The sequence below is a fragment of the Paramacrobiotus metropolitanus genome, unplaced genomic scaffold (assembly GCF_019649055.1).
Source record: "Paramacrobiotus metropolitanus isolate TYO unplaced genomic scaffold, Prichtersi_v1.0 Parri_scaffold0000102, whole genome shotgun sequence".
Classification (NCBI taxonomy): Eukaryota; Metazoa; Tardigrada; class Eutardigrada; order Parachela; family Macrobiotidae; genus Paramacrobiotus; species Paramacrobiotus metropolitanus.
Genome location: NW_026570322.1, coordinates 107,063 through 118,820, shown reverse-complemented (window position 1 = coordinate 118,820; position 11,758 = coordinate 107,063). Strand labels below are relative to the sequence as shown.

Genomic DNA, 11,758 nt, shown 5'->3' with positions numbered 1-11,758 from the left:
TTTTCTGTACATATAGTATTTGTAAATGTACCCGTATGTGTGTCCGTATTTGTAAATGTACCCGTCTGGATTTTAGCAAATGCTTGCAATGTTGCGTGAAAAATTAAATAATTATTTTATAAGCAGCAAATTCTGATAAACCAGAGGCACCAGCGAAGTGGTTTTTCAGCAACCTTCCAGGATGCCGGTCCGTTTACAACGGCTACCAATGCAACATCGGTCAACGATCCAGACTGGGTAAGATACACCGTTATTATTCCATATTTATTATCGGTACACGTAGTACCATACTATGGTAAAGCCTGAATGATAAATGTCATTTATGTTTTTTGTAGTTTTGCCGTCTTAAAATCATAACCGGTGACGATGGCTATTACTCCATGTCCACGGTTATTCCCGGGCGCTTCCAACTTCTAGATGGCTGGCGACCGGCCCATATGCATTTCCGGATCTTCCAACTGGATTTGTATAATAAACCAATTGGAGAAGATTTTATTACGCAAGTGTATTTTAATTACGGTAAGTAGCTGCTTAACATAATAAATAATCTATGTTAGCGATCGGCTTGACATACTAAAGGATTAGGTTGTTAAATTAAATATACAGCTTCGTCGGTGCCGCTTCCTTTTACGCTCATAATATACGTAGTGTTATGTGCAGCTTATTTACATATCCGAGCGTCCTTTTATTTACGGCCGGTACGGAAATAGCAGTTGTTTGTAACCATATATAATGCGATGGCGATTATCTTTCTCTGGTGGAGTATACAGGTTTGCACAGACATCCATTAAACCGTAGTGGAAGTGTCACAATGTGTATAATGAAACTACATACTTCTCACCAAAAAAAAGAAACATTTGAGCCATTTGTCCTTCTGCCAGTTTCAGTGTGCATCTGACACAATTCTACCGGAAGTCAGGTACAGTTCGAGACCGTTCCGTTCTCGAACGCAGAATATGTCACTGGACTTTACACGAGAAAATAGAATTTAGTCCTAAATCCTACTGGCCTGCCAAAGAGTAAATTCGTATTAGATCCAGCTGTACTGCAGAAAATTTTCAGAACATCCAGGTAAAAGCAATATACGAGTAATAATCGTTCTGAGCGATTTCTGCATGCTGAAAACAGAATGGGCAGCTCTGTGGGGTGGCGTTGGCATGAAGGGAAAAGACAGAGTTTGATACAAGTATACAGAGTACGTGGTGCGGTAAGAATTAGTCACTACTTTGAAATTTTACTAAAATATCCTCCGAAATGGCAAATGTTTTTGGTAGCCTACCCGTAGTAAGCCTACTCGCCACAACTTAATTATCACAAAACGTAGTCACATTTTTTCCGAATGGCCACTTTCCATTCCATTTTGCTCTGCATGCGGTTGTATAATTAAGTATATTGAAAACCGATGATTGTCGTGCGGATGGTCATCCTATCCGTTCGAAATGCGTAGCTTTAATCTAACTCCGGACATACAGCGTCAGTGACGAGTTTGCCCGAGGACTTCATTTCGAATAACCCACAAAGAAACCAAATTTATCTACACCGCGAATTTTTACCGCGGTAATAGTCAGCGGAAGTAGTCCACCACACGTGCGCGTCAACGCTTATTGTTGAATGTGTATCATGTACGTATAGAGGTAAACTTAAGTGTTGCGGTGACTGTTGTCACTTGTCACTATCGTGGTCGGATCAGCACAGTTAATTAGAAAAATCAAACAGGTTATGCGTGGCGCGTAACCTTTTTTTGCTTAAATGATCGGGTTTTAACGAGCTCGGAATCGGACAGTCATAGTAGTGCGTATTGTGTGGACAAAGTCAAGGGCAACTAATCCGTAACCCACAATTACCGGTATTTCTAATTCTAACAGTTGTTACACAAATTACCTGCGCATGATTTCATTATTTAGCGCTGACGATACCAGCGCTAATCACATATTCACATTCATAAGTGTGTTAGGCTATGAGTAATAAATATTTATTGAAATTGTTACATCAGTAAGTAAAGTAATGAATCAACAAAATTAAATCATATAAATATTGTGATTAGCATATTCACAAACTGATTTGCTAAAAGATATGCTTTCAATGTACCCAAAAACTAGACCAAATTTTGACATTAATTATAAATTTTAATACAGAACATAATTTTACTCATGTCAGTAATTTACATAAGACTGGTTTCTACGAAAATATCAATCCACAGTAATAAGGAAATTGGAGATTAATGAGTGCCGTCTGTCTTTTGCACCTGAGAAACTGAAAACCAGGCAAATGAAAACGTTTCGTGCCGTAATCGTGTCTGCAAGTTTTCCTCTGTTCGTCCGCTAAAAATCAGTGGGGCGGTTTTACTGTTTTAAATAATGGTGACGGTTATTTAAAGAACGCAGTGTATACTTCGCGTTTTAATGGGATTTCTCAGGCATATTAGGTTTCTTAACATACGTTCAACATATTGAGGATTTTCATCGGATTAAATATTTCTTGTCAACTACGGATTAACTACATTGCAATGACAAACAAAAATATTTTGGTCGATGCTTTACACAGCTTGGCACATTATCGCATTTGCAACAGCATTTGCATTGGATTATTTTTACATTTTATTGCGGCAGTCGCCGGATTGCAGCCAGGTAATTATATAATAAAATGAGCATCAGCTCGACTCCCATATGACTTATTAAATAAATCTGGATATTTCTGTCGAACAGTGTATGGAGTACTTTCGTTTACACACTATTAGGTTTTGATGTTCTGATGAATGGATAACGAATGAACCCGGAAGATGTTTTTAATATTCGTCTTTTCTTTTTTATTTTCGTGCCCAGATACGGCCGCCTCGCTCAGTCCGTGTACTCCAAAATCACTTCCGGCCGCCGGAAAGATAGGGAAATGTGTCAGTGTGGAGAGCATGGATGAGCATTGCTCTAAAGGAGAGCTCAGTGCGTCTCTGGACTGCTCTAACGACGCTTGGTGTTGTTTCGGTAAGAAGTGTTAAAACATCTTCTTGAAATTTTGTTATGGGCAGCTTATTAATTATAGACCGCCTATTATAGACTGCGTATGATACTTTCGAAGTAATAAATTTGGAAAAGAAGCATCTTAGACCATAGTTATATAGTATTGCTTCTGTCTGTATATAAGGCTCGAAGAAGTAAGTGACCTTCGCTATGTCTGACATTCTGACATCTTCCTATACCGGAAGTAGAATCATAAATAAAGTAATCCAGATACTGCGATTTGATTCGACCTTTTTTGCAAAGCACGAGCAGGTGACGTATATAAGCATTAACGAGTGCGTAGTAAAGGAGGTGAAATGCGTTTCGCGGAACTCTGATAGGTGTACATTTTGTGCTTTGCGCGTTTATCCATTATATATAGTTCGCTGAATAAAGTATAAATTATAAAGTATAAGATGTAAAGTACAAAGTCCAAAGTATCGTCTCGTTTAATAGAATCTAAGCAGTATCGGAATGTTGTTTTATCGTTCAAGACACCGCTTCAATTAAAAACCAAACCACTGTTAATTGATGTTTACAGTTTATAACTGAAAGAATTTACGGTAACTGATTACTTTTGCTTAACATTCGGCCAGCCGTACAAAACAGGGTTTCTAGTAACTACGCCAGATTAGCAGAGATAATTATGTGTTACAGTTAAGCAACAATATCGTAATAAAATAGACATGTACAATGACAAAATTTCAATAATAATGCCACTTGCACCTGATGAGCACATTGCAGACCGCACAGCATACAATTATATGCCATTACAAAAGCGTATTCCCTGGCGCAATTTACCCAAAGAAATTATCATAAATGATTGTTATTAGTAAATCTCTGTATTGGATTTTGAGGAAAGATCCTAAGACTGTGATGAAATCCCTCACCAAACCAAAGCAGTCGACCGTCCATTCGAACACGTCCTGTGTGCCGACCGCTGGCGACACTCTTGGTCCTTACTACGTCAACGGCGCGCCGGTGTACACGCCAACCGGACACCAGACGGTCATGCTGTGTCCCAATGGATTTCGCGATGACCGCGTGCTGCTCAGCGGCTATGTTCGCTTCCGGTCCGATAATGTATCGTGTGGCGTCGGGAAACGAGCGCTGGTAGATTTGTGGATGTCCAATCAGACTGGATGGTACAGCATCGTACCGCCTTCCCTCCAAATCCCAACTCCAAGTACGACAATGTTACCACTCCCTAATATTAGGAAACGTAATAAGATTAACAGTAGAAACACATGCACAAGGGACATTTATTATTAACTTTTTTGCACATCAAAGTAGTGATCAAACATAATATGCACGTACGCATGTTAATCGTTTATGATATTTTGTTTTCGCAAATTATCGCAAATTATTCGTTACGTTTTCCGCTTATGCTAGTACAATAAAAATATATGAAGAAATACATATGTTTATCATTGAAAGTAACGCATGACCTCCATCATCCCAATCTGCATTAAATGCGCGCAAAACTAAATAAATAACATGTTTACAAATCAACATCGTCGCGCATTAGTAGTTTTACGTATATTGCATAGTGTTTTTCAGTCACTTTTTCTGTATTATGGCCAATGCATGCAGTGTTGTCTGAAACATTAAATAGAATATAAATAAAAAATGCTAGTAAAACTGAGTCAGATGAATTTGAATTTTATAACATTGAGCGAAGTGGTTTTACAGCTGCCTTCCAGAGTGCCGGTCCGTTTACGATGGCTACCAATGCGACATCCGCCAACGATCCAGACTGGGTAATCAATGAATGACAGCGCTAAGCCTTAATTCACTGTAACTACTTGTAGTCCGTACATACACAGCACAGATTTATTGCTACCTGAACGATAAAAATTATAATATCACTGGGTTGGTTTTGTAGTTTTGCCGTCTTAAAATCATCACCGGCGATGATGGCTATTATTCCATATCCACGGTTATTCCCGGGCGCTACAAGCTTTTTGCAGGCTGGCGACCGGCCCACGTCCATTTCCGTATTTTCCAGCTGGATCAGTACAACAAACCTGTTGGAAAGGACTTGATTACACAAGTGTATTTCAATTACGGTAAATAGCTGCTATAGAATAATACATATATACGACAGCGGTTAGCCTGACGTATCAAAGACTTAGCTTATACAATATTTCCGATCCATGCTATAATTTTAGCTTCGCCGTTGCTACTTTTTTTTAATACTCTGTACTCTTAGCATATGTGCGTGCAGTTAATTATCCGGGTGACCTTTGATTTAAGGCCGGTACGGATTTGCAGCGGTTTATCAGTACCTTATAGGTGTAATGCGATTAACATTGTAAGTATGAATTTACATGTGCTGCGAAAGCTCACTGTTTTACATCAGACAACAGATGGATGTTCGTTGACGGACTCCACCGTAAACAGTTGTCTTAAATTAAACCGATTTTTGTACAGATATATTCCGGCCAACGGATGCATGCTCAAGGTGTAACGCCATGGATCCAACGATAACCGTGACATATGCAAACACCAACGATTTCAAAACATTCGAAGGAAAAATGGACTTTTTGATAAATGTTTAAAATGCTGCCTATTTACAGTATAATAAGCAGCTTCTTTCTTGCGCGTACAATCGTACTTGTCATGTTTTATTACTTTTTATTTTTCGTCGACTACGAAGTACCGTTACTCAATTACATAAACAGATGTACATAGGTGCATTTTAAAGTTTGGAACAATACGGCTGCGGTAGCTTAATTTTTAAGGGAAGTGACCCGGTATATGTATCACTGTATCAGTGCCCGATAGCCAAAGTGCCTGTGCATATACCCGAATATTGCACCTTATATCGGGAAGGGGAAAGTCCGGAAGGGGGAGTTCAAGTTTTACTTGACGAATTAAATCTAGTCGGCTAGCACGAAGGTAGAACGAAGCCAAAAGGTTTGTCGTGAAAGATCCTAACAGAGCGTATTATGTCATCACAATCTTTCCGTGGGCGCGAGTAAGGTAAACCCGGACGTTACCGTCGTCGCCGCACTGGCGGCCTCGTATGTTTGTCGTCCTTTCGTGAGCGCCGGAGCCACCGCGGAGCAAGCCGAAAGGATAGAGCTAACGAAGCTCTGCTGGTTGAAAAAACGGTGCCATTTCGGTCCGACGGCGTTCAAAATTTACAGACCTTACTTTAGGGAGAATTGTACTAAGAGCCTGTGGTCAAGGTGGGAAGTTTTGTAAACAGGCTCTGTAGTCGCTCATTCCCTGCTTCTGCAGCCAGAAACGCGCTGAAGAGTTCTTTTCGGTATCGATTGTACGATAACATTATTCAGATCCAACGTGGGATCACATACGACACGTGTATTATTGGAATGGTTGTTGCAATTTAGCTGTACGAATTGCAAACAAATTATTTCTTTGTTTTCTGCTCTCAATACCAACAGTGATACTTCGCAGTATACGATTTTCCCATGATTTGGTGTCTATAATAAAAATTAAAATCTATACTTTTGTGTTACAACATATTGTAGACGCAGTATGCGGTTAAATTTCTATGAAACTGCCTGTATGAATTCGTACATCGTACGTTAAAGTTATTTTTGTTTTCGGTCATTACGTAATAGTCATTTATTTGCTACAAAAATGAAAATTCGCTCTATGCTATCAATACATTATGCGGTTGGATCTCTATAATGCTGGTTATTTTTCTCAGTATTGGGACACCAATTCTAGTTGTCTTTAGATTGCTGCTATTTAAGGTTTTAATTTACAGAATTTTTTACACTATTACAGAGTTTTTTACACTATTACGAAGTGAATCAAATAATTCGGAAGGGGATGACGGGAATGGTTACTGTTTGGTGGTATATATATATGCAACTGATGCAGTTCGCTTCTTCTGTCGGCATTTCGGTTATCTTATTAGTCTAAAATATGTATATTTTTAAAAAATAATCTTGTCTATCCAAAGCTTGCGTTTCTTAGCATTTGAGCAAACTTTGCTGAATTTTGCAGTAAAAAATATTTACAACTCTTAATTTTGATTGGCTAAATGAATGAAATGTTGCGAGTACGAGAAACGTGTACTGTACACGAACTTACGATTAATTTACCACTGTGGTCGAACAACACAATTTAGATGCGGTGGCAATATGCAATGAGATGCTCTGATTATGCATTTGATTAAGCTTGCGGTCGCTCCGATCCGAGGACTTCAAAATGCAAATGGACTGTGTAGACACCATACACTAAAGCCAGTTTTATCTGCCTTGCTTTTATTAAACGCGGCAAACGTCAGCGGCAGTAGTACAATACACGTGCAGCGCGCCGCACTTATTGTTGCATACATGTGTATGATTGTTGTGGTGAGTGTTGACGCTATCATAGTCGGATCAGCACAGTTCATGAGCAAAATTAAAGAGCGCTGTCACGGATAATCTGATTTCCGCTAATTATGCACTTTTTACGCGCGCGGGAATGAACAGACATAGATCTGTACAGCGTATTGTTCGCACAAAGTCAAGATCAACAAATCCGTAAGAATTATTTCAAACAATTCGTATAGTACCGGCGCATGACCAATAATTATTTTGAGCCGACACGACTAGTGCCAAGTTTAACAGACTACCAGCAACGGTTATTTGTTTACGGTTAATTACCCTGCCGCAACCATGTGGATAGTATGTGCATACAAGAAGCCGCAAAAATATTTCTTCGTATATCATTACGTTAACAAATGATTATGCTTTTCAAAAATGAAAATTTTGCCATAAAATGTAACTGTTTTGATTGTAACCAAGTTTTTAAAAAAAATAATGGTGGAATATAATGAGTGCGTTATAACGCACTCATTATATTCCACCATTATATGTAATTACGTAATTACGTAAATGAAAAGCAGAATGTTTTGCCAACTACGAGTATTTAGTTAGTTGAGCTGTCCAAATTCACCCGCGATGTTACTATTTTTTTATATAAGAAAAGTCTTTAACTTGTTTTTATTCTCTTCGGTAAACGCTCGTTCGACCTTCGACAGTAATAAATCAGCGAGATTGTAGCAAAATCAAAAATCCTTTGATGAAATAATTGGACATAGCATATTATAATTCACGAGTGCATTCGTCAAAAGTATCAAGAATGTATACATTTTCTGACATTAATAATGAACATGAACATATAAATTCTCTTGTGTCAGCGATTTACATAAGTTTTGTTTTAACAAAAACAGTCATTCTAATAAGGAAACGGCAGATTTACGAGTGCCGTTTGTCTTTTGCACCTGAAAAACAGAAAATCAAACAAATACAACGTATCGTGCCGTACTCGTGCCGGTAAGTGTTCTTCTGTTCGTCCGCTAAAATTGCATATTCCGCGCGGCTATTTTCTTATTGTGAAAACTGCTGACTGGCATTTATAGAGCTGACTATATCTTTTGCGTTTTTATGGGTTTTTTCACACGTTTACGGTTTCTTAACATACTTCCCGCATATCGCAAATTTTTGTCAAATTAAAATTGCCATTTAAATTGAAGCACGGGATAAACACGATGAGGAAAAGAATATTTTCATTACTGATGTTTTATGTAGACTGGTGATTGATCGCATCGCTAGCAACATCTGCATTGGATTACTTTTGTACTGCATCGTCGCAGTCAATGGATTTCAGTCAGGTCATTAATTATTATCCTTGTCAACTCTGTCATCTGTGTATCCATTGCAACCTTTTTACGAGTCTGATTATCTCTGACAAATAACGTAGAATGTGGCCATTTACTCTCATTTATTACACTTATCATCTGGTCTTGAATTCTCAAGCACGAATTATGGACAAACACGGAAAATTTTTTGAAATTTATATTTATAAGTTTTGCTTTTGTGCGCAGATTTTCCGGAAGTCAGGGGTGCGTCGCTCATTCCGTGTGCACCTAAATCTCTTCCGGCCGCCGGGAAGATAGGCAAATGTGTCGATCTAGAGAATATGGATGAGCAGTGCTCTAAAGGGGAGCTCAGCGCATCAATGGACTGCTCGAACGACGCGTGGTGTTGTTACGGTAAGGAACAAGCGTTACAAGATATTCCAATAATTTCGACATACGCACGGATTTATTACAATTTAATATATGGACAGATACCCAGATTCTTCTTTGAATGTGTTTCTGTCAGCGCTGCTCGTCCCTATATATATAAAATATCATTTAAAAAAAAATCTCAGATACACATCCATTAACGAAGATAACAGATACTACTGTACAAATCCACTTCGAATTGTAAGAATCGCAGCGGGGGCAGAATTAAGTGCGTTGGTTGCATGAAATTTGATGAAAGTACTTTTAACAGTGACCTTTGCTATAACTGTACTAGTAAAATGTATCTACACTGATCAGAGTTGATTTATAAATGTAGCCGTTTAAATGTTTTTTATTTGACCTTTTTCTCAAAACATCAGCAGGCTATAGAGCTAATCTGTAGGTACGACTGCATGAGTTAAAATACTTTGCAGAAATATAGATACGAAGTTTCTTTATAAGAGCACCAAATATATCTGTAGACGCATGTGATTTTGATATATAAGCACGTTATTAAAAACAGAGAATGCTGAGTTAAAAATTTGAGAGCGGGCAGTTTATAGAAGATGAAAAATCATCCGTAATATTCTTATTGCACATTTATAACTGTCTTGTGTGTCCGCAGACGAAATGTAAAGTACAGTAATAAAAGCTCCAAATCCAACAAGTTAATTTACGACTCCCACTCCCTCCCATAAGTTGAACGAGTAGATGCATTGGTTTAGCTTTTTTACTCTGGTGATTTCTTACTAGATTTCAAAAATCTAATCTCACTCTTGCTAAATATTTATTAACATGCTGCAAATACATGGCCACTGCAAACTAGAGCAGTAAGCAGCAGCAACGGCTAGTGCAATAATTACAAAATCTCTGTATTATTTGGGGAAAGATCCCAAGACAGTGTTGAAATCCCTCACCAAACCGAAGCAGTCGATCGTCCAGTCAAACACGTCCTGTGTGCCGACCGCCGCCGACGATATCGGACCGTATTACGTCAACGGTGCGCCGGTGTATACGCCAACCGCGAATCAGACGGTCTGGCTGTGTCCTAATGGCTTCCGCGATGACCGCGTGCTGCTTAGCGGCTATATTCGCTTCCGGTCCGACAATGTATCGTGTGGTGTCGGCAAACGAGCGCTGGTCGATATGTGGATGGCCAATCAGACCGGATGGTACAGTATCGTGCCCCCTGCCCTCCAGAACCCAACTCCATGTACGCAAATTGTTATACAATGCATTTTGTGCAACGCAATGTACTGAGATTTTTATGTACAAGTATAGATAGTGAAGCACGTATAGTGAAGTACGATACAGATAGTTTTAACATGCAGCAAGCCAGCATAACAGTAATATTGCTAATAGCATACAAATTTATTATATTTTGTAAACCTTTTTATCAGCTGTACGTATTTATTCTTAGCAGCATGCGTAAAAGACGTTAATTAGCACATTAAATATCGTTTTACAGCATTCTTTCAAAATGCCGACCCATTTACACTGGCTACCAATGCGACATCCGTCAGTGATCCAGACTGGGTAAGATATACCGCTGAATTTGATGATGGCAACGTTTAGCGTAAAGCCGCAAACAGCAGCAGATTGCTTATGAAATCTGTGAACTACCGTAGGTTGTACTTCAGTTATATATGGAGCATAAAACTGCCTGCAAGATAAATATCACTGATCCTTTATTTAATTGTAGTTTTGCCGACTTAAAATCATCACCGGTGATGATGGCTATTATTCCATATCCACGGTCATTCCGGGGCGTTACGAGATTCTAGCTGGCTGGCGACCGGCACACATGCACTTCCGTATCTTCCAACTGGATCAGTATAATAAGCCCATTGGAAAGGATTTCATTACACAGTTGTATTTCAACTACGGTAAACACTGCTTGTACATATTTAGATTAATATGGTAAATATTAAATTATTTACTCAAATATTTAGTCTAGAGACATATATGTAGAGGTTCTAGAGATATTTAGTCTGTCAGCCCTATTATGTTTTACAGTCTTACCGTAGTGTTCTACATATATGGCTAAATTATCCGAGTGACCTTTATGGGGTTTCACGAATTGCAAGTCCTGCAATAATTATTGATTTCCCACTTTCTCAATTACAATTAGCTGATAGAGTTTTTTCTGCAGATATGTTTCGCCCGACGGATACATGCCCAGTGTGTAAAGCTATGGATCCTACCATAACCATCACATACAGCAACACCAACGATTTCAAAACTTTCGAAGGAAAAATGGATTTCTTGATTAATGTATAAATTGTAAATCATATGAATTTTCTGTATAGCAGCTTCTTGTGGGACGTTCTTGTTCCGAACGATTTAATATCTCCCAAAGGACCATGGTTCATATAAATTTTATATATAATAGTGTATAATAAATAATAGATATGTGGTTAAAAAACGCATTTACCGGTCCGCGTATGTGTGTATTTATAAATTGTGCACTTATCTTTCGAACCTCTGTGGCACTATTGGAAGTTTCTGACACAGTAGGCGTAAAACAAAAAAAAAGGAGCAGCTGGGCCGAATGTTCCTTTAATAAAAATAATGAAGTTCCCTCGTTCAGCTTGCGTCGGGCAGACCGGAAGTCGAGGACAGTTGGAGAAACCAATTGATTCTCGCAGTTCGTAATAACAGATTTGGTCTGAATGGCTTGCCAAAGCGTGTTATACAGCATATGATGATCATATCCAGCTGACTGCAAAAT

General features: G+C 38.6%; 2 protein-coding genes across 3 annotated transcripts; both read left to right on the top strand.

The window, feature by feature from the left end:
* Positions 1–233: 233 nt before the first annotated feature.
* On the top strand, positions 234–5,634 carry LOC129597284 (uncharacterized). 2 transcript variants are annotated; one of them, XM_055494765.1, is made up of 7 exons: positions 234–237; positions 336–519; positions 2,823–2,978; positions 3,856–4,179; positions 4,686–4,753; positions 4,879–5,048; positions 5,427–5,607. In XM_055494765.1, exons 2-7 carry the CDS (start codon positions 381–383, stop codon positions 5,461–5,463), a joined length of 894 nt encoding a protein of 297 aa, XP_055350740.1. In that variant the 5' UTR covers positions 234–237; positions 336–380; the 3' UTR covers positions 5,464–5,607. The 2 variants fall into 2 exon arrangements, with proteins under 2 accessions (XP_055350740.1, XP_055350739.1); XM_055494764.1 differs by lacking the exons at positions 234–237; positions 336–519 and adding an exon at positions 2,397–2,627 and having other exon boundaries at positions 4,879–5,062; positions 5,427–5,634.
* Positions 5,635–8,341: 2,707 nt separating this feature from the next.
* LOC129597281 (protocatechuate 3,4-dioxygenase beta chain-like) lies at positions 8,342–11,514 on the top strand. Its single transcript, XM_055494762.1, has 6 exons — positions 8,342–8,631; positions 8,845–9,012; positions 9,917–10,240; positions 10,496–10,563; positions 10,730–10,913; positions 11,180–11,514. Exons 2-6 carry the CDS (start codon positions 8,940–8,942, stop codon positions 11,305–11,307), a joined length of 777 nt encoding a protein of 258 aa, XP_055350737.1. The 5' UTR covers positions 8,342–8,631; positions 8,845–8,939; the 3' UTR covers positions 11,308–11,514.
* Positions 11,515–11,758: the final 244 nt, after the last annotated feature.